The sequence below is a fragment of the Lactuca serriola genome, chromosome 6, assembly GCF_051521515.1.
Source record: "Lactuca serriola cultivar US96UC23 chromosome 6, Lser_US96UC23_V15, whole genome shotgun sequence".
NCBI lineage: Eukaryota > Viridiplantae > Streptophyta > Magnoliopsida > Asterales > Asteraceae > Lactuca > Lactuca serriola.
Genome location: NC_136413.1, coordinates 76,477,877 through 76,501,234, shown reverse-complemented (window position 1 = coordinate 76,501,234; position 23,358 = coordinate 76,477,877). Strand labels below are relative to the sequence as shown.

The 23,358-nt window shown below is 33.8% G+C and overlaps 2 protein-coding genes across 2 annotated transcripts; both read left to right on the top strand.

The window, feature by feature from the left end:
• Nucleotides 1-12,626: 12,626 nt before the first annotated feature.
• FUS9 (Ubiquitin-conjugating enzyme family protein) lies at nucleotides 12,627-14,425 on the top strand. The gene is made up of 4 exons (XM_079007090.1): nucleotides 12,627-12,877; nucleotides 13,559-13,632; nucleotides 13,799-13,949; nucleotides 14,065-14,425. Exons 1-4 carry the CDS (start codon nucleotides 12,694-12,696, stop codon nucleotides 14,160-14,162), a joined length of 507 nt encoding a protein of 168 aa, XP_078863216.1. The 5' UTR covers nucleotides 12,627-12,693; the 3' UTR covers nucleotides 14,163-14,425.
• Nucleotides 14,426-15,871: 1,446 nt separating this feature from the next.
• On the top strand, nucleotides 15,872-20,394 carry AAE18 (acyl-activating enzyme 18). The gene is made up of 13 exons (XM_079007036.1): nucleotides 15,872-16,259; nucleotides 16,464-16,593; nucleotides 16,687-16,946; nucleotides 17,029-17,271; nucleotides 17,402-17,530; nucleotides 17,648-17,721; nucleotides 17,810-18,030; nucleotides 18,812-18,906; nucleotides 18,990-19,206; nucleotides 19,404-19,529; nucleotides 19,609-19,707; nucleotides 19,778-19,984; nucleotides 20,069-20,394. Exons 1-13 carry the CDS (start codon nucleotides 15,973-15,975, stop codon nucleotides 20,180-20,182), a joined length of 2,202 nt encoding a protein of 733 aa, XP_078863162.1. The 5' UTR covers nucleotides 15,872-15,972; the 3' UTR covers nucleotides 20,183-20,394.
• Nucleotides 20,395-23,358: the final 2,964 nt, after the last annotated feature.

Sequence of the window (23,358 nt, the reverse complement as noted above, 5' to 3'; positions counted from 1 at the left end):
TTAGTAGGCCTCATTCACGAAGCTGGTCTATAAGGGGTGTTTAACGAAATTGCCTATAAAATGGCGATTGAATGGGTATCCACTGTTACCCACCGCACTCTTGACTAGCGGAGGGTCGTTAGCCGAACGGGTAGGATAGGACAAAACCTTCCATTATAAGTATAATGAAGTACAAAAGTAACTAAATGTTTTACAAATTCCCAATCTTAGTTACTTAGGCAAAGTGAATTGATGCAATTCCATGAAATTACACTTTATGCCCTTGCGAAGACTTTAGTGGAGCGTGTGTGGTTTACCGACACACAGCAAAGGTAGCAAAGGGTGACTCAATGTTTGTCATAGTTCGGTGGAGCGTGTGTGGTTTACCGGCACATCGAATAGGTGACTGTAACATGTGAGGGCACCATGTAAGTTTGCATGGTTATTCACACCCGCTTTGTGATCCTCGGCATCCCAGTCACAAACTAGAGGGGCATATCGAGATTTAAACATGCCATTGAAATGTTCAATGAATCTCAAAGGATCTAGGAGTTTTCATAGATTTAAAACTTAAATTTCTTTTTCGTTTTTTAATGGTGGAAATTAGTGAATCGTCATTCACTTACCTTCAAATATTCTGCAACTAGATTACAAAATCCCTTTTCTAGGTTGTAGCGTATTGTGTTGGGTCCTAGCCTTAATATCTCATTTGGGTGATTTATTAAGGACTCAATCAATCAACTAACTTGAATTCGTTTTCTCCCGTTTTGTAGATGTCAAAGTACGACAACTATGGTCTTCCCAAATCCTGTGGAACAAGCATTCCACATGAAGATGATATTCCACGATTCGATCGAGGAACAAGAGATCATGCTTCACTTCCTCCACCTCCTCCAATTATTCTCCCTAACCCACAAGTTTGAAGGCTTGAAAAGTTCAAGCTCACTCAAGCCCTTTTGACAAGTAAACATAAAGAAGGAAAGTCGGTGTGTGCACACGTCCTAGGGATGAAGTCACACATTGATAGGTTAAGAATGTTGGGATCCGTTGTCTGTGAGGAGATGGCTGTTGATTGGGTTCTTCAGTCACTTCCTAACTTGTATAGTGAGTTCGTAAGAGAGTACTATATGATAAACCGCGGCGTGACCCTTATAGATCTCACCTATATGCTTATTGCTGCTGAATCGGCAATGGTTTGGCGCAATAGAAAAGCAAAGTTGATTGGTGAATCTGCCTTCAAGACCTCTATGGGTATAGGCAATGGCAACGAAAGACATGCCATGATCGAAAAGTTTGATCATAAGAGAAAGGCAAAGTCTGAAGTAGTTCCATGTGCTATTCCAAAAGAGTCAATTTGCTTTTATTGCCAAGAGAAGGGGCATTGGAGACGAAGCTGCCCTAATTACCTAAGAGATCTAAGAGATGGGAGAGTCACAACGTATGGCTCTGCTTTAGGTAAAAATCCATTGACTAACTCTTTTAAGCTTCTATTCTAGATTCTTAATACATAATGTGATAAGATTACAATTGATGTTTTGTAAGATCGAAGAAAAGAGAGGAAGCTTAAGGGAAGAAGTGAGCAGAATCTAACCGTGAAGAAATGGGTTTCGATTGCATTACTTGTAGATTAGATTCTTGAGCTACTATTTAGAGTTAGAATTAGATTGCTAAGAAATATGTATTAGCATAGATTTTCAATGAATTGCATTGTAAGGACAAATTTTTTCCGCAATAAAATAAATTTTGATTTTATATTATTTATTTATCCTTGCAATGGCGTGCATGAAAAATTGATGTTTGAATGTTTCTATTATTAGCAATAATGGATTGATTCTTAATTATGGAAATGTCGAAATTTTACCAAATAGGGAGAGTTTCTCATCGCCCAAGTTTCAATTGGACAGAAACTTGGAATCATGCAAATTGGTTGCACGATGAATGAGAACATTTCATATTTGGAAATTAGACTAATTCATTGACAAAGTGTCAAGTGAAGGACTAGGAAATCGAGTACACAAAGTTGCGTGTTGATCAAGTCCACCATAAGAGTAACAAAGATATTCGTAATGATTTACTAAAGGTTTAGTAAATATGATTATACTTATAAGATTAAGTGTAATTCTGAATTGATTGAAAAAGTTTAAATCAATAGCAGAATGAATAAGAAGAATCAAGTAGGCAGAAAGATAAAAGTTTCTCTATTCTAAGAAGAAGGGAGAGTACCTTTTATGCTTTATGATAGGTCTTAATGATTAAGAACCATATCTCAATTGATCCTCTAAGTGAGTCTTAGTACAATTGTATGTCTAAGAAGAGGAATCAAGAATTGAAGAAATGGTTAAATCAAGAAGTCAATCATACTTCGTTCCAAAACAAGTCTTAGAATTAAGATTGTAAAATTGAGTGATAAGTATTAAGAAGGTTTATAAATTCATCAAATGTGGAAGGTTGTGATGTCTTGGATAAGACAAAGACCAACTAGGACCAATTTATGAAGTGTTTTGATAAAAACTACACTAACTCTTGAATATTTGTTTGTCAAGAAATGTTTATTGACAAGAGAATCTTATATGTCAAGGAGTCAGTGGGAGTCTTAATGGTCTTGAAAGGTTTCAAGAACAAATCAAAATAGACCTTATCGATCATCACTAGCACACGAGTTGAGGTTTACAACCTATCGTGTTGACACTATTTTGTTTATGTGCCATTGCAATTGAGTTAATTATGCACGTAAGTTCTATTAGTTCTCATTTGAACGCATAAAAGGCAGGCACCTTAATCAATGAAAAGTACATTGATAGGAAAATGTGAGCTGCTTAACTACTTGGAAGACATGGTGGGAAGATGTGTTACCATAAGGCAAGAAATCAAGATAGAGAAAGTTCGGTCCATATGAGTTTGGATTTGTCGTAAACTTTGGTTTTGACAAATTCACATGGATAGGAACACATACACCATTAAAATCTAAGTGTCATAAGATTCCCTCCTTCATGAAAATGACTGTGAGGAAATACTTTCACTAAGAGAGATTTTAAGAAGATAGTAATTGTGAAATTGAATTCTCGAATTCGATTATGGTTACGGTATCCCTTTCCATGATTCGAATTGTGAGATTTGGCAATTAGTCTGAATTGTTTAGACACACATATGAGCTATCTAAGGCAAATGTGTATAAGCTTAGATAAAGGATTATCAAAGCATTAGGTATTAGAAACATGAACTTAAGAAATTCAATAAGTATTGTTTTTCTGGAAGTTAAGCTGGTTTCTGAATACATGTCAAAGCTAGTGGGAGCATAAGTGTTATGTTTATAATAATCATCATGATAGTGGGAGCATAAATGTTATGATTGTATGATTATTATGGAAAGTATTGCAAGGTAGCAATATTAATTATAGAAAACAAGAGTCTTACTTTGCAAACTTGTAAGGATTGAATAGTTGTTTTGCTAAAATTAAGGGAGAGAATATTATGCTTCATTTCAAATCTAAAGGATTAGGTTGTGGAATGTTAATAAATTCAGTCAAGGATCAATAGTATGTTCTCGAATTTCGACTATGATTACGACATTCCTCTTCATAGTTCGAATTTTGAGCACGTAGCACATAAAAATATTATGGCAGAAGATTGATAAAGTATCAAATCTTTATGTAAGACATTATGCATCGTGTCCCATACGCTTCGAGTATAGGATCGATTGCAAATGCTATAATATTTGACCATTCTAAAATTTTCCAAATGTCTAGCGCATTTAGAGGGAAAAAAAGACAAGAATCGGTTTTTGACTAAGATAATTAAACAACTATCAAAGGACAATCCAAGTTCGCCAAGGATTGGTCGCTTGTGAGTAGTTGGAAGTATAGTATTGAATGGACCATATCGACATTATTATGAATAGATAAGATTCTATTAAGAATGAGTTGTCATATGGTAACTATGGAAAGGTTTCCATATTGGAAGTTGGATATTAAGAATCTATGTCTAGATTAGAAACTTTTATGCAAAAGGATGTTCAAAGGAATGTACTTTGAGTGAGAGACATCACATCTAAGGAATTGTATTGTAACAATCTCCGATAGAGAACTTTGTAATTTCATTGGCAATAGTCATTGTGACTTTTGTGCTATGACATTACGAAATGATCATTGCATAAAATGTTAGAATCTAGCATATTCTATAAGTGACAAGAATTTGATATTCTTACACTTGTGAAAAGGATTAGGAGTTGTGAAATGAGTATGAGTGGAAATGTGTTCATTTGATCTATTTCACAAAGTAAGAACCATAGGTAAACATTGTGTGCATGCTAGGAGCATGGGACAAGTATAGTAATAATTCAAGTAAGAAGTTGATTACCCGAAACAACAAATAATGAGTAATCGATATGGTGATAAATAAAAAGGTGTTTTATTTATACTCAAAGGTTTGAGGCCATATGGGATTAGTATTATTCTTGTGTTTCACTTTGCATGTTTTGACTTCCTGAATAATTTAATTGGTTAAGAACAGTCAAATTATTCAAACGGGCCACAGTCGTTCATATGTTGGAAGTAGATATGAAAGAAGACTATCGTGAATTGGTGTGTGGATTGTCTGAAGAGTATTAGACATAAGCAAATGTTTGCTGCAACGTTCATGAGTGCTTATGAATATGATTTGAGCATTGGATTAAACCCACGTTCACTTGGATCACTCCATGAATTGTATCACGAGTGATTGGTGAGACGATAACATCTTATATTCTTGAAACCGAGATGTGTGAGTTGTATCTTGCAAATCGGTTGCACATTGATAATATGTAAACGCACCAGTAACTTGGTGTTATAAAACATATTGTTGTGCGTGATTCGGTGAGTGAGTGCAAGCGAGCATTGAATCAAATTTTATCCGTTCCTTTTATCCAAAGTAGGATAAAAGCGATATCTTTGGGCCCCTCGATGATTTAGTGATGACAAACGTAAATGCTCGGCCGGGCTAGGGCTAATTTGGTTTGTTCAATTAGTCAGTCGTCATAAATCGAAAGTCGAGAAATAGTGCAGAGAGAATGATTAGAAATCATGTCTTATACGATATCTAGAATGGAGGAATATATGATCCCTTATCTAAAGGACACGCATATCTGATAGGATCAGAGTTGACAGCGGCTTTGGAAAGCTATGATTGCAGATTAGGATCTGAAGTCATACGCATAATAGTTGTTAGACTTATCCAAGTGGGAGACTGTTGGATTAGTGTCTAAGGTGCTGTTTGTTTTTCTATAAAAACCTCTTCAAACCACTTATTGCTGTGCGGCGCAGCACACGCGCAACACTTTCCCTCTCGCAGCAGTTTGTTTTTTGGAAGACTTCAGACTACAAAACCTCTGCGCGTGTGTTGCGTGGCGCAGCACTTGACATGCCTCTTCTAACCTTTTCAGCTTTCATTTTTTCTAAGTGTTTTTTTAAGAATTTTTGTATAACTTTTTTTTTTAATTTTTTTTTAAACTTTGATTTTCTTAAATTTTTATTTACGGACGTGACACAATTTATTTTTATAATTTCCACGATTTTTTTAAACATGGTTTTTTTAATTTTTTTTACCCTTTTATTAATAATATGTTCAATTTCAGTTGCATCTTTTTTAACGTGTGTAATTTTTTACGAACTTTGTAGACAATGTTTGCAATACTTTCTTAATTTTTTTATTATTTCCTTTTTTAATGTTTTTTAAAATTAGTTTTTTTTCTAGAATAAAACTATTAGCTTCTTTTACATTTTTTTAAGTTTTTTTTAAAAAAAAGTTTTATATTTTTGTTTTTTTACATGTTCTTTTTATTATTACTTCAATGTTTTAAAACTAGAATTATTAAATTTCGGTGTTGAGAACTATTTTCAGTTTATAAAATTAGTTTATTTAAATTTCAGTTTACTGCAGATGTTAAAAAACAAACATGCTTCTTATTATAGGTTGCAGCCGTTTGTTCCACCTCTTCTGCTACAGATGATTGCAGAGGTGGTCTGCAGACTTCATGAATTTTCGCTTCGAAAAAACAAATAGCACCTAAGTCCATAACTATTTTGGTATGTACTTGACCCGATGGTGCATGGTCCTTTTGGGTTGCCTTCACCAAAGCAACTTGATAGGATGAATTATAGAGAGAAAGGATTAAATATGATTTATTAATATATTATGAGAATAATATATTGAAGGAGAAATCATATTGTTTAATTAATATTAGTCAAGAATTAATAAGAATTAACTTTGTGACTAAAAGAGATTAATTAAACTTAAGGGACTAGAATTGTAATTATAAGATAATTGTAATTGGGCCATGGATTGCCTTATATTATAAGGTTGGACGAATTCTATGGGGAAACCCATTAGAAATCGTCCAAGGCCTTTAAGGAAAGGAGTCCATGGGTTGCTTAGGGCTTAAGCATCCAAATTAGGGTTTCCTTGTTAGATAACCCTAATAGCCTCACTATATATAGAACCCTTATGCTCCAAAAACGTGGTGAACTTGTTCTCTATGGTTTCCACACGTTTTTGAGAGCCTCCTTCTCTTATCCTCTTCATCCTCTTGCTCTTGGTGTTTGTGAACCATTAGAGGAGTGACATTTGTGACTCTAAGCTTTCTAAAGTCAATACAAGGAGGAATTGAGATTGTTATTACTACATAACAATCAAGGTATGATCTAAACCCTAATTCATATGTTATATTGATTATCATATTCTAGATCTAGGGTTTATAGTCTTGGATGAATTGCATGTACAATAGAGAAACCTAGATCCAAGCATTAGGGTTTGTATGAGCACATAGGATGTTCTTATGACCAAAACCCATCACATATAAGGTCACACCAATAACAAGTAAGCACATAATGAATATTTATAAGAATATGATTCTTGATAAATATTAATAATTCTTGTAATTAATTGAAAATTAATAATTTATGAAAATAATAATTTTCAGAGTTAGTATCAAAATAATATCATAAGATATTATTTATAATGTCATATACATCTTTTTGGACTTAAAGGGTTTTGGTATAAAAATATGTACATAACATGTGTTAATAGCAAAAGAGTGTTAAACATTTTTTCTTTCTTCTTCTTTCTTGCAAAAGGTGAGACGAGGCTTCATGGGGAACAAGAATTTGTCCTTCTTGTTTATTTTATTAAGCATGACATGCTTTAGAAGCATAGATTGTTATAAAATATGTACATGTTTACGGAAGGTTTTCAAGCCCCTTCCTTTCTTTTTAGTGAAATGGACACTTTCCCTATCTTTTTCCTCTTTCTCTCTAAGTGTTAGAATAGAGTATGGTTGCAGAAATCAGGATTAATCGGCGATTAATCGTGGATTAATTGTTTGGCGTTCTCCAACCGTCGAGGATTAGGGCATTAATCGGAAATTTAGGATTAATCGGATTTGGCGGGATTAATCGGTCAACAAAAGTCAAAAAAGTCAAAAAAAAAATAGAAAAAAAATAAAAAAAAAAAAATTTTAAAAATTCAAAAAACCTTCTTTCTTTTTTTACTCCAAAATTTTTAAATTTTCAAAATTTCAAATATTATACCAAAATGTTCATATTTTCGTATTTCTAAATTTCCAAATTACAATTTTTCTTATTTTCTAATTTTAAAGCACTTGTTTTTCTTAAGATCTATTTATATTTAATTAATTTTAATATTTTATTAATAATTTATGGTCTCCGATTAATCCTCGATTAATCCCCGCCAAGACCGATTAATCCCTTAACACCAGTCCACCGTCGAGCTACCGTTAAACGATTTTTACAACCTTGGAATAGAGAAAAGGAGCATGATACTTACACTCTCATTTAATATAAAATAGGTTATGTGCTTAATGGCTTAAGAGCTTCCATATTGCAAGTTATGAAACTTATATCCAATGTCTTAATTACTTGTTGGTGGATACCTTTAGATGAACTTTCTTTTGTGTTCTTGCCATCTCCATCAGCTTCTAACCTACCAAGAGGATTCAACGTCTTTAAGTGTTGTTATTTCTTCAACCTCCTATGGTTGTGATCAATCTTTCATGTTCACGTAGAATGATCATTGGTTGGTATAAAATAGTTTTATGTTATTCAAATTTGTTTTGCTTCCTTTGCCTATTTTGTCGTGTTTTTGAAACCAAAATTTTGAATAAAACCCAACAAATAGATGTAGCATTTGTCAATTTTACATTCATGTGAAATGCACGTGAAGTCATGATGGCACTTAACGAGTCATTTTGATGTCCGTTAAAGTTAGGGATGAAGCTTTCAACGAAATGAAAAGTTAGACATGTTTATATAATAAGTGGAACAATTCGACTAAATTCATAAACTTTTACGTTTTTTCAAAACCTTTAATATACCACAAATACCATTTCTTTTACTTAACTCTGATAAATAATGAAAACAAGGACCATATATGTACATTACTTTAGTCTAATAAATACCAGTAGGGGTGTTTGTTTGGATGGATCGGTTTAATCCGATCCGATCAAATGAATCCAAATTAATTTCGGTTTTCAAAACGTAGATCCAAATAGTCCAAACTAAATTCAAATCCGATCCGATCCAACCAAATTATAATTCGGCTGGATCGGTTTTTTTACAATTCGGTTTTCAAGAATTAAGACATTTCAACAAATATATAACTTTAGTATTAACTTACTTTATAATATAAACTAAAAAATATTGTTTAATTAGTTGTGAATTAAAACTTATAAATAACTATCAAGAAAAATATATTATAATTTACTACTTTATAGACAATTTTTTTTTATAAGAAGTACATATTAAAGTATTATAATAGATGAAAAATTTTAATATACTAAAAGAATAATTTAGTAAATTTATAAATTATTAAAGATATATATTAAAAAGAACAAAATAATAAATTGCAATTCGGTTTTTTTGGACTATTTGGTTTTTATTTTATAAACCAAAACTAATCCGAAATCGAAAATAATAATTCGGTTTTGCTAAAAACCAATCCAAAAATCCAAATATCCGAACCAAATAGTCCGATCCAAATTGTCCAATTGGACAATTCGGTTTTATCCAAATAGTGAACAGTCCTAAATACAAGAACAAATGTGTAACACCTATAAAATTTGAGCCAATTTAAAACATTTTACTTCATTCAAAAACCATTAAGTTCATACATCTTGTTTTCAAAATAGTTTAAACATCAGAGTATTCCCCTGAACCATATCACATAAATCATAAAACATGAGGAGCGGTACGATCACGCCTTCACCTTGCCACGATCTACTGAAGTACCTGAAACAAAACACTGAACTGTAAGCCCGAAAGCTTAGTGAGTTACCCTCAAAATACCAACCACATACAACCATAATCATATCGTATCATATCACAATACAGAACAACCATGTCTCTCAAGTCTGCAGTGTGACTGGTTCGCTCTCAACAAGCCTTCAGTCCACCTGGTCCACTCTCTGAGTCTGCAGTATAACTGGACCGCCCGCACTGGGCCTTCAGTCTATCTGGATCTATCTGAGCCTTTGTTATGACTGGACCACCGTACAGGCCTACAATCTATCCGGACCACTTGTAGGGTATGTTGGTCTTTAGCACAAAGCAGGACCGCCTCAACCCAAACATCAAGCAAATAACCATGTGTACATATAACAGGTAATCACATAACAGTCCATAGGCAAACAAAATGATCTAGCAGATCATAAAGCATAGTATCATCCTAACCAAGATACCGACCTAACCAGTCACTAACATAGCATCATCCTATATACCAGGATACCGACCTAAACCAGGTCACTAACATAACATCATCCTATATACCAGGATACGACCTAAACCAGGTCACTAACATAATACTGTCCTAATTACCAGGACACCGATCCAACAGATCAATAAGCACATCAACAGTACAAGTACAAATATCAGATATAGCTATCTCACAGATCATCGATCATAGCAATCTCTCATGACTAAAGCATCGACCTAACAAGGTCACTAACATACCAATCCTAACGGATCATATTAGCATAACGACATACTGTCTATTCTGATACCAATCTAACAGATCATAACTACATGTAGCATATTGTAACCAAGATAACAACTAAAAGGGTCGGCCTTGGTGCCTTAGACCCTATTGATATAATGAGGATAACTCACCTGCAATTGCCGACTGAAAAGATAAGACCAAGCTGCTCCAACCACCAACACGATCTTCACCACATAACATTACCAAAGAACCAATTCCATAAATACCAATATTACCAACGTACCCTTGGAAGTCAACTGGTCAACTTTTGGTCAAAGTCAAAGTCCTTAGTCAAAGTCAACCTTCCTGGTTGACTCTACTCGCCAAGTCAACCCGTCGACTCGCTGAGTTCCCATACCTAGAAAACTCTCATAGCTCAACTTAACTCGCCGAGTCGCCCCAAGACTCGCCGCGTCCAACGATCTTTGAGTCCCATCCTGTCCAACTCACTGAGTCGCCAACCGACTTACTTAATCCAAGGCTTTAATCAAAAGAGGTTAGGGTTCTGCAATCTGACTCACCGAGTACAAGGCAATCTTTAACAAACTCGCCGAGTTGTTCTTCCAACTCGCCGAGTCCATGCACATGTTCATACAACTCGCAGAGTACACCCATGCGACTCGCCAATTCTCTCCAGTTCTCAATCCATTCAGAGGCTTTTTGAGCCATGTAGGGGCTCCAATCCATAGATCCACTCTTCTACAGTCTATCCCTCACCTAAATGTGCAAACTTTACGTGAAACCAAGGAGATATAGGCCCAAAACACACTATGGCTAGGTTTAAGGACTAAGGGACTTCACCAATAACTCTTAAACAAAAACTTTATGACATTTAGGACCATCACAAGCCTAGATCTGAAGTAGTAACCTCAAATCTACGCCTCTAACTCGAAATAGATCTTCCATTATACCAAAAATGCCCCAAATCTCAAATGACAAAAGATCTAGATGCAAAAGAGCCCAAGCAACATATTATTACCTCCAATATATGCTCCAGCTGAAGTAGATTATGGATCTACACCAATCCCTTGATGCTATCCTCTTGGTCTTCAAGCCCCCTTCCCAAAATTCCTCCTCCAAAGCTCAATTCTCTTTAACAATGGAAGCTCACACGATTTCTGACTCTCAAGGCAATAAAGAGGCTGAGGGGAGGACATAAAGTGCTTTATATAGGGCACAACCCCCGGGATTAGGGTTTTCTCTCTTCAGCACCAACTCGTCGAGTCCAAGCTTTTGACTCGACGAGTTGATTACTTAATTCGCGACCCAAACCCGCTCTGACTCGGCGAGTAAGCGTACCTACTCGTTGAGTCCCCTCTTCGAAATTACACTTTTGCCCTTCATTGAACTTCTGAAATTTCGGGATGTTACAAAATGCAAATGAATTCCTTCTGTCTATCCATAGGAATGATAAGATTTATCATGGAATTAGAAGAATTTTCATAAAAATGAATCATCTGCATTTGACAACGAATTAATGTTGGAAAATAACTCGTTAGTATGGCTTTAAGGTAATGAGATTATATGTTGGGTAAATGATAAACTAACAACATATATAAAGAGACATGTTTTAAAGAGACAATTCTTCTGTTCATAGTCTCTAAACCGAATCTACAAAAACCATCATCACATGTAGGTGATTTCATCCATAAGAATTGATCACTAAGACACCATCACAGGGAAGTGAAAGAATCATATAATATGAGATGTCATCTTCAACATCATTAAAGTTATCATTTTCTCCATGTAAGTGTTTTCTTTAGGGTTCTTCGTTTGTTTATGCATAAATCTATCTTGGATTATGCCTTCAACAAATAAACCACACAATACAATCCCGAATTCCATTTCGGTCGGAACTTCGGGTTGTTTCCTAACACATTACCTTTGGCGCAAAAACATGTTAGACACCTATGTGGAGCTAAAGTTCCAAGTCAAAGTTTAGAATTTTATGTACTAGTAAACTAAGTTTCAGATATTTAAATGTTAAACATCAGTAAGTATTGTATAAACAACAACGTAGCTTGGGTAGGGCTAGGGGTGCAAACGAGCCAAGCTACTCGCGAGCTACTCGGGATCGGATCGTTAAAAGCTCGACTCGAAATCGATCTTAAACGAGCCCGAGCCAAGCTCGAGCTTAATATTAAGCTCGTTTATTAAACGAGCTCGAGCTCGAGCTCGAGCCTATGTCCTAATCAGCCTAAACGAGCCTAAACGAGCTTTATATAATATAATTTATTATTATTTATATATATTAAAATAAAAACATATTAGGAGAATTATGGATTTAAGGTATTAATAAACAAGCTTCTTAACGAGCTCGAGTCGGGCTTAAGCTTATTTAGGCACGTTAGATAAAAAAACAAACGAGTCGAGCTCGAGCCCGAACCAAGCTTGTATAATTCTTTACGAGCTCGAGCCGAACTCAGTGAAGAAAGCTCGAATCCAGCCGAGCTCGAGCTCGACCTCACATAACTTAAACGAGCCCGAACCGAGCCTGGCCAGGCTCAGGCTCGACTCGGCTCGTTTGCACCTCTAGGCAGGGCTATAACTTTATTAAAGTTATCATAATTTTCCTACCAAACATTTGTTTGACTAAAATTTACTAGAACTAAAATGTATAAAATTGGAGTTGTAGAAGACGCGGTCAAACAAGTTTGATACTTGGGTATCTGTGTTGGTAAAGAAGGGAGGTGGATGATGAACAGTGGGAGCTTGACTGGTGGACGATCATGGCCATCACGGACATCTTTAACATCGTCGGGGAAGAGAATACAGAAGGAAATGGCAGAACTCAACACGGACCCACCTGCCGATTGTTCCGCTGGCCCCAAAGGCGATAACCTCTATCACTGGGTCGCTACTCTCTTCGGTCCCCAAGGTCAACCCTCCTCAACTCAACTCTTACTGTGTGTTTGACTGTTTTTGTTAAATCTCTTACCTTTTTGTTCTAATTTCTTGATTCGGGCGTTCAATTGATTTGATTGAACTCAGTTAATAGCTTCTACGGTAGATGCATCCTTATGAATAAGGGGTTTATGAACTCTGTAATGGTGTTTACCTAATTTCTAAAGCCTTAAAGAAACCTACCAACGATTTTGTGTGGAATTAGGAAAAGATGTTCGATCAAACGCTTTAGAGAAGAAATTCGTATGTTTATTAGCTTTTGCTTCATTTGATTTTAACCCGGTAATAAGGGAGTTATGAACCCTATAATTGTGTTCAGTCATGGTCTAAATCCTTAGAGAAACCTGCAACTGATTTAGCATGTGATGAGGGAAAGGTCAAAGGTGTTCGATCAAATGCCTAAGAGAAGAACTTCACATGTTCATTGACCTTCGCTAGGAAAAGAATTAGCACAATCATTCCAGTAACTTGTGTTTACTTGTTTATAAATTTGCTCCTATAAATTTATATAAGTACATTCAAATTAGTTAATTCATAGATGCTTATATTTTGAGTATTTAAAACCATTTCTATAAAAAGATTACACAACACTAACTATGTATCAGATCTTTATCTTGATTTTGTTTATTTGATGTTTTTGTTTAATTTCTTGTAGGAACACCTTATGATGGAGGAATATACTTCCTTGACATAACATTTCCTGCTAATTATCCTTTTAAGCCTCCAAAGGTATGTCCATATCTATGCTGAATATACTTTCTTGACATAGGAACTTTCATACAAAAGATTCTGTTATAAATGCCAATCTACTTGCATATAACCTATCAAAAATCCCAATATCATTCTTTTTTAATCTTTTTTTGGCACTTTATTGATTTGTTATATTAGGGTGCAGGTTGTTTTCAAAACACGAATATATCATTGCAACGTAGATTCAACAGGCAATGTTAGCTTGGATATATTGGAAGAAAATAGTTGGAGTCCTGCTTTAACAATTTCAAAGGTGCTACTTGCTTTGAGATCAATCTTCACCAACCCTAACCCTTGTATGTATTTCATTCCTTTTGTTATAGTTTTAATCCTAAAATTCCCAATCTTTTAGCATCTTTTAAAATCAGACATTTGGATAAAGTTGATAATTTTGTTTTTCAATTGTTGCAGATAAACCTCAAGTTCCAGGAATTGCTCATTTGTACTTGGTAGACAAAAGTAAACATGATTCTTTAGCTGCAGAATGGACTCAACGATTTGCAAAGTAAAAATTGAGCATTTAGGAAACCAAATAGTCATGTGTGTTTTTAGTTCATATATTATGTAGGAATTATGTATTTCATGTATAAGTATCGGCTTTTCTTGTATATTACATTGTAAAATGGCTTAGGAAGTGCATGCTTTTTAAATTTGGAAGATTTTCAAATGTTTAGACACTTTTTGGATATATGTGTGTGAAGTAACAATATGAAAATAACTGTAAGAATCTTGAGATGTGAGAAAGTGATTAATTCATATTTTAAATGTTAAATTGGTTCGTGATTTTAATAAATACTTTTCAAAGATATTTTATCACGTGCTAATATTTTGTGTGTTTTCGACATTTGGAATTCCAACATTATCCTTGGTTCGTATTTTGTATTTCATCATCCGAGTTTTTTTGTATTATGATTTGGTTTTGGTTGTTCCTTTTTTCTGCTCTAATGGATCTTACATATTTTGCTATGGTCTTGTGTATTTTACTTTCTTATGATGTTGAGTGCTATTATTACACGATTAGGTTCAATTGCCTAAGGTGTGTACATGTGATACATATACTATTAGTGTTTAATGCTTAGTGGTGTGGAGAGATTAGTGCAATAGTTAGGTGCTGTTTGTTTCTTTGTAAAAAATATTTTCAAATCTCTTATTGCTGTGTGGTGCAACACATACACAACAATTTTCATCTACCAGTTTGTTTTTTAGAAGTCTTCGGAGTAAAAAACCACTGCACGTGCATGTGTTATGCTTGAGGCAGCACTCGTATTGCCTCTTCCAACCTCTTTTTTTTGAAATCTTGATGAATTTTGATTTTATGTTGTTGAAATTTGTTGAATTCTTGTTTCATCTTTTTTTTTCGTTTTTTTATTTATTCTTGTAAATGATTTTATGTTGTTAAAATTTGTTGAATTCTTGTTTCACCTTTTTTTTCGTTTTTTTTTATTTATTCTTGTAAATGATTTTTTTTTTCGTTTTTTTATATTGAATAATGATAATTTATTGTTGAAATATCATTATTTTTTTTGTTAAAATACCTTTATTTTTTGCTGAAATTTCATACATTATTAAATTTTCGGTATAAAAAAACTATTTTCGTTATATAAAATCAGATTATTTTACCTTTTTAATATCTACAGCATTCAGATGTTAAAAAACAAACACGCTTTTTATTACAATCTACAGTCGTTTGGTCAATTTTCTTCTGTTGCAGAGAGTTACGTTCGCAAACTTTATGAATTTTTGCTTCAGAAAAACAAACACCTTAGACTTAACAACAAAGAATTGACGGAAGGACCATCTATTAAAATTTTTAAAATTTTTGAAACCATATGGATCAATGTTGACGATTAAAAAAGTTAATGACTGAAATCGATTCTTTTGGAAACCACAGGATCATTTTTTAAGATTTGTCAAAAATCTATAAAAATAGAAAAAAAAAAGTTATATCGCAAGAAGAGGAAATCATAGTTAAACAAACAGTACGAAATCACAAGTGAACTTAGCTATCCTATCTACGATGATTTCAATGACTGTTTTCGAAAAGACAGAATTCTTTGGCTATTTGTTAAAAAATCATTAAAATATTATATTAGATCTGTAATTTTCTAAAAAAAGCAATACCCCGATAGAACATGGCGTTCCAAAAATGTTGTTTGTTATTGTTCGGTGAAAATAGTAACCATCACATGATTGAATGTATGAGAAGTACTGAGCGCCATTAATTAATTGCTTCGTTTTTCACCTACACACGCTACTCATCATGAATCACCTACCCCTACTTCCTTATTTTAAGCTCTTCGTGTTTGGACATCATAGAAAATGGAAATTCAGATGGATAAAGCTAAACGTATCCACGAATTGGGGCTCCAAGAACTGCTGAACACTGGATTATCAGTACATGATGCGAAATCGCTGCAAATCGAGCTCAAAGAAGCCATTGATCGCACCACTAGCTCCAGCCCAGTTCAGTTATGGCGCGACATTACTTCTCGAAGGTTGCTCAAACCATCTTTCCCACATTCTCTGCATCGTCTCATCTACAACGCCGTTTATGCTGATTACGATGCCTCCATCCACGGCCCTCCTCTGTATTGGTTCCCTTCCGAGTAAGTTATAATGTTGCTTCTGTTTTAGGGATTTTCTTCTGGTGTTCTTATACTACAATTATAAAATCCGAATCATAACTAGTGTTTAGCTAATTATGAAGTGATCAACTGAACTATCATCATTTGAACTTATATTACTTTGTTCTTATTCTTCCAAAATTAATCGATTAGTGTAATGAATTTGCGTTTCTGTTTGTAAATTAGTGTTGATGCTAAACGGACGAACTTGGGGCGACTTATGGAAACTCATGGCTCAAAGCTTCTAGGAGCAGCTTACAAGGATCCTATCTCAAGCTTTAAACAATTTCAGAAATTCTCCGTTCAACATCCCGAGGCAAGTTCTTGTTCTTACATTCGTATCTCCTCAAGGCCTCTTTTTAATTAACATATCTAATAATCAATAAACTTGGTGATGTTTTGGTTTCAGGCATACTGGTCGATTGTTTTGGAAAAACTTTCAATACGATTTCATCAACCTCCAAAGTGTATATTGGATACCTCCAACAAATCAAAACATAGCGGCTCATGGTTTCCTAATTCAGTTTTGAACATCGCCGAGTGTTGCTTAAAATCAACTACCAAACAAGACGACGAGAACGAAAGGGTTGCAATCATATGGAGGGATGAACGATTTGACAATTTTGACGTAAACAAGATGACACTGAACGAACTGCGACACCAAGTAATGTATGATTTCCATATACAATTCGCCATTAATTTTATAATTCTTTATGAATCTTGTATCTCTGTAACTAATTTTTTTGTATAGGTTGGTTGCAAATTCATTAAAGGGGTTGTTTTCAATTGGGGATCCGATTGCAATTGACATGCCAATGACAGTAACTGCAGTTGTTTTATACTTGGCAATCATCTACTCTGGATTTGTGGTTGTATCCATAGCTGATAGCTTTGCATCAAAGGAAATTGCAACAAGATTACGCGTGTCTAAATCAAAGGCTATCTTTACTCAGGATTACATTGTTAGAGGTGGTCGAAGATTTCCCTTGTACAGGTAATAACTACAAATAGGATCACACATTCACACTGCAACTATTGAGATTCAAAAGTCAAACCCTTGACTTTTTCTACAAAGTATACCACTCTGAAACCAACTGTTATCATGATTTCTTTCTTTTTTACAGCCGTGTTGTTGAAGCCACTGAATGTAGAGTGATTGTGATTCCTGCAATTGGAGAGAATCTTGACATTCAACTAAGAAAACAAGATATTTCATGGCAGGATTTTCTTTCAATTTCAAGACACCTTCCAAGGTACAAATTACAATAACCTTGTTTCTACACCATTGCTTTGTATATATGCAAGTAACATTTTATGTGAAGAAAAACGGAAAATATGGATTTAATGATTTTCAATTTATTAAATTTCAGCCCAGATTATTGCCCTCCAGTCTATCAGTCAATAGACACAATGACAAATATACTCTTCTCTTCAGGAACAACAGGTTGAAAGACATTATCTACAATCTCTTAAGCCTCTAAAAGTATACTTTTTTTTTCTTTATTAATTAACTTATAAGTTTTCTTTTGTAGGAGATCCAAAAGCTATACCATGGACTCAAATTGCTCCAATTCGATGTGCTGGTGATTCGTGGGCCCACATGAACATTCAGCCTGGAGATGTCTTTTGTTGGCCCACAAATTTGGGATGGGTGATGGGGCCCATTTTACTCTATTCATCTTTCCTATGTGGCGCTACACTCGCTCTTTATCATGGCTCCCCACTTGGCCATGGTTTTGGAAAATTTATTCAGGTTACTTCTTCAAACTTTCTTTCTAAGTTTTAAAGATTGACCAAATTGCCCCTAGGGTGTGGCATAGTTGGTTCTAGGATGCTATACTTGCAGAAATATTCAAGTGTGAGAGTTTCAATTTTAATATGAATTGAGTTTTTTGTGGCTATTAGCAACACAACCCAACATTTGATTGGAAATCATTATCTATAATAAATTTTTTTATTGTATTTAAGACAATAAAAGATTATTTAAAGTATAGAAGAAATTAAACTATTCCTTTTAGGGTTAATCTCAAAAAAGACCTTGTATTTTGTGTTTTTTCCGTATTAAACCTCAAATTTATTTTTTGCTTGAAAAAGACCTTGTATTTTTTCTTTATTTTCCAAAAATCCCTCAACTTTGTATTTTTTCCTAAAAAAACCCTCAGCCTACTAAATGCTTCCAAACAAACCCTCTACTTTTTTCGTTTTTTCTCGAAAAAACCCTCACATTTTACAAATTTTTATGGGAAAAATGACTAAAAGGTCCAGACCGGAAAAAATGAAAAAATACAAGGTTTTTTTCAGGCAAAAAATAATTTTGAGGTTTAATACGGAAAAAACACAAAATACAATGTCTTTTTTGAGATTATCCCTTCCTTTTAAATATAAAAACAAGCTAACAAAATAAAATTGAAAACTGTGAAGTTTGGGGTGGGGTTGCTGGAAGAATAACCTTTTACAAAAAGATTGAAAAAAAAAACATAAAATCTTTTGAAATTTTCAATATATTACTTAACATGGTTTAAAAAATCTTTCAGGATGCAGGAGTGACAACTTTGGGCACAGTTCCAAGCATAGTGAAGACATGGAAAAGTACAAGATGTATGGAAGGTTTAGATTGGACAAAGATCAAGTAATTTAATTAACTAATCCTCATTTAAAATTAAATAAAAAAATTATCATTAACGATGTTTTTGCAACATAATATCCAAACAGGTTATTTGCATCTACAGGTGAAGCCTCGAATGTTGACGATGATCTTTGGCTTTCTTCAAGGGCTTATTACAAACCTATCATTGAATGTTGTGGAGGCACTGAGCTTGCTTCTTCTTACATTCAAGGCAATCTTCTTCAGCCACAAGCTTTTGGAGCTTTTAGCTCTGCTTCAATGACAACTGGCTTTCTCATTCTTGATGAACATGGAGTTCCCTATGTAAAATCTTTCTTTTTCACTTAATACACTTATATATATAACCCATGTTTCTCTTTTACTTAAATACAAAAAAAAAAGGCCTTTATGTATAAAGTAGAAGGAAGGACCAACATCATTTATCAATTCAACATATTTTTTATTTATCATGTTTTTTTTTTCTTTATTTAATTGATTGTGGTGTTATATGTATATGGCAGGCAGATGATGAAGCATGTGTTGGTGAAGTTGGGTTGTTTTCTCTATATATGGGAGCAACAGATAGACTACTTAATGCAGATAATGAAGAGATTTACTTCAAAGGAATGCCAATTTACAATGGAATGGTATCACAACTTTATAAATTAAAAAAAAAAAAAAAATTATAAAAAGTTATAACATAATGTGATTTTTTGTTTTATATAGAAACTGAGGAGACATGGAGACATAATCAAGAGAACAATTGGAGGTTATTTTGTTGTACAAGGGAGGGCTGATGATACCATGAATCTTGGTGGCATAAAGGTATTGTAGTTCATAATAAATTTTTATTTTTTATATTAAAAGAAAATGAATATGGGTTTTGTGTATGCAGACAAGTTCAATTGAAATCGAGCGTGTTTGTGACAATGCTGATGTCAGCATCATGGAAACGGCTGCAGTCAGTGCTTCACCCGCAATTGGAGGTCCAGAACTTTTGGCTGTATTTGTGGTACTAAAAAAAGGGTTCACTGCTGAACCCGAGAATCTAAAGATGATATTCTCAAAGGCTATCCAAAGAAACCTTAATCCCTTGTTTAAGGTTTCCTCTAATCCACTCTTGTTTTTCTTAAGGTTATCAAAAGAGTTAACTATGTGTTTATGATTTTTTTTAATTAATGAACAGGTGAGTTTTGTTAAGATTGTTCCGGAGTTTCCTCGGACTGCATCTAATAAGTTACTAAGGAGAGTTTTAAGGGATCAGTTGAAGGAGGAGCTTCGCACTCGGAGTAGAATATAATCATGTTGTGAAATGTGAAATCCAGAATTACAATAATGGTCCTTGTGCTTAGTGAAAAGTTATGGATTCAGTTCAATAAGTTTGTACTTTTGCATTGACGATTCTTAAATAAGTGTAGTGTTATAAACGAACAGTATGAATACGAATAAGAGATTGTTCTTGTTCGTTCCTTGTAGTTTAACTGAATAAAGGAACAAACAAATTTTCTTGTCCGTGTTCATTCATTAGAAAGTTATTTTGTTCACGTTTGTTTATGTTTATTAAGATGCTAAACGAATGTGAATGAACATAAACGCATGAGCATAAACATACATATAACATGGACATAAAAGAATACAAATGAACAAAAAAAGTCGTGAAGAGCTGTATTTAAATGAATACATGTAAAAAAAAAAAAAAATCACACGTCACCGTTCCTGAAACCTAATGAAGACAACATGTATAACTATCACCGGTTTGCTATAAAAAAAAAAAAACAAAGAAAGCAAGTAATAAGAGTAAATTACTCAAATCCTCTTAGTGGTTTAGGGTCAATTGGGCATTTTGTTAATTTTTTTTTTCACTCGGACCGTCTATTAAGGCATTTCTTGTTACATTTTTTTTTATCCTATCAAACATAATATAGTTATATTACCTTTATCTAATTCTTTTTTAATGCACTTATTATTTGTTTATTATTAACCTATTACAAAACAATGTTATAAAGATTAATCTTACTATCGAAATCATTCCTTCTCTCAAAGTCTCTACCGGACTATTAGTGCTTTTCTTCATGAACTTGGACCAAATTTCTTGAAGGGAAAATAACTCTTGAAGGGAAAATAACTCTTGAAGGTAATTAACTTTTGCGTTTGTACTCATTTGGTGCATTTCTTTTTTTTGTATTTAATATACCATTGAACTTGTTGTTTGTGTTCATCATAACCCTTTTGATCGGCTTTTGACCTGTGATAGCCGGTCAAAGGGTTATGGTGAAAATAAACAACAAGTTCGATGGTATATTGAGTACAAAAAAAAGGAAAGGGACCAAATGAGAACAAACTCAATAGTTGGTTACCCTCCTAAGTCATTTTCCCCGAAAAGTTAAATGAAATTAAAGTTGCAAAATTATCAAAGACTGCAACCTTCTTTGACTATAACGTATATAAAGAGCGTTTCAGAGGGGTAACTTTGTTAAAACATGGTATATGTTATGCTTACTGTAGTTAGCTGTCAACACCTCTCTCCAAAAGGATATGATTGTGTATGAGAGGTAGATTTATCAACATAAATGTTTACCTCAAGGTATATTATGGTGATGTGTCTGCAAAAGCAGCATGATATTATACATATTGATGTTGTATTTCATCCCATGAATTCGATCTTAAAGCTAAGTAAACTCAACAATCACAACACTTGTGATTCCACTCGTTTGTAGACTTGTCTAGAATCCATGATACGATAAATCATTCGATTGGAAATGTAAATGTAGTCATGAAATGCGTCTGTTTAGTCAAGATTCCCCTAATAAATATTCAAGTGCATTACAAAGTTGTACATGTATGAATAGTCTTATTTCGTGGGTTATGTTTTGAAGAGAAGCAAGAATGAATATCATAAAATCATTAATATCAGTAGGAGATGATGTGGGATTTGCTGTAAATGAGTAAAGGGAAAATGACTCAGGAAGGTAACCAACTGTTGAGTTTGTTCTCATTTGGTCCCTTTCCTTTTTTTTTGTACTCAATATACCGTCGAACTTGTTGTTTGTGTTCACCATAACCCTTTGACTGACTATCATAGGTCAAAAGCCGGTCAAAAGGGTTATGGTGAATACAAACATCAAGTTCGATGGTATATTGAATACAAAAAAGGGACCAAATGAGTACAAATGCAAAAGTTAATTACCCTCAAGAGTCATTTTCCCTTTCTTGAAATATCTCGCTTGTTGGAACAACCATAAATCCAGATTTTGGGAAGATTTTGCTTATGGGTTTGATCTAATGTATGTTGGGGTTTTATTATTTTTTGAAGCTAGGTTGGATGTTTATGCTTTTGAATTTGATGTAAGAAAATAGATATTTGTGCAATCCAATTCATTTTTACGATTAATTTGGATTTTAGAAACCATCACTTTTAGATTTTGTATACTATAAATTTGGATCTTAGAAACCGTCAATTTAAATTTGTATCCCATCAATTTTTGAAGAATGACATCAAAGATGGTGGTCGGAGCTTAATCAAGGGCGGTTGGGCGGCTTGAATCGAAGGAAGGAAGAGAATTTCAGAGGTCGTGGAGGAGTGGGGGTGTGTGGGGTGGGTCATCTTATTTTTTAAAATTATAAACATTACATATATTGGGAAATAAATAGATAAAAGTAATATATGGATGAAAATTGTAACAAAAAATATCATAAGCACTTACCAAGTGAAAAAAAGAAGTCAAACATACAATATACACCATACCACAATAAGATTTTAATAAATTAAATAAGTAATAATTATTGCATAGAACAATATTAAAATTTAAAAAAAAAAAAGTTATGTTGTTTTTCTTGTTTAAATAAATATAAACAAACGTTAAAGAACCAATGTACATTAAAATTTAAACTAACATAAACAATGGTCACGAGTGTAGAGTGTAGATTAACACACACTATCATTTTTTCGTGATTGTTTAACTAAAGGAACTAAATATAATAAAATAAATTTAAATGTACTTTTCGTCCAACTATTATAAACGTTACATTACAGTTAGTTCATTAGCACTAATTAAAAGTAAGATAAAATTGCAAAAATGGTCTTTGTGGTATGTTGAAAATTGCTACTTTGGCCAAACATGTTTTGACTAGCACTAATGGTCCAAAAAGTTTCATTTTGCTGCGAGTTTGGTCCATTTTGGTTTTAATTGACAATTTTGCCCTCTATATTTTGTTTTTTCAATTTTTTTTTGTTATAAATATCAAAAAAGAAAAGAACAGAAAAAATGCTCTCTCTCTCTCTCTCTCTCTCTCTCTCTCTCTCTCTCTCTCTCTCTCTCTCTCTCTCTTCCCCTTCTACCACCTCCATCACATGAGTTCAAAGAGCAGGGGATTTTTTGGCAACCACCAACAGCAGTCGTATTTTTCGGTAACCACCAACACCAGCCAGATTTTCCGACAACCATCGTCAACCATCGCCACTAGTTCAACACCACC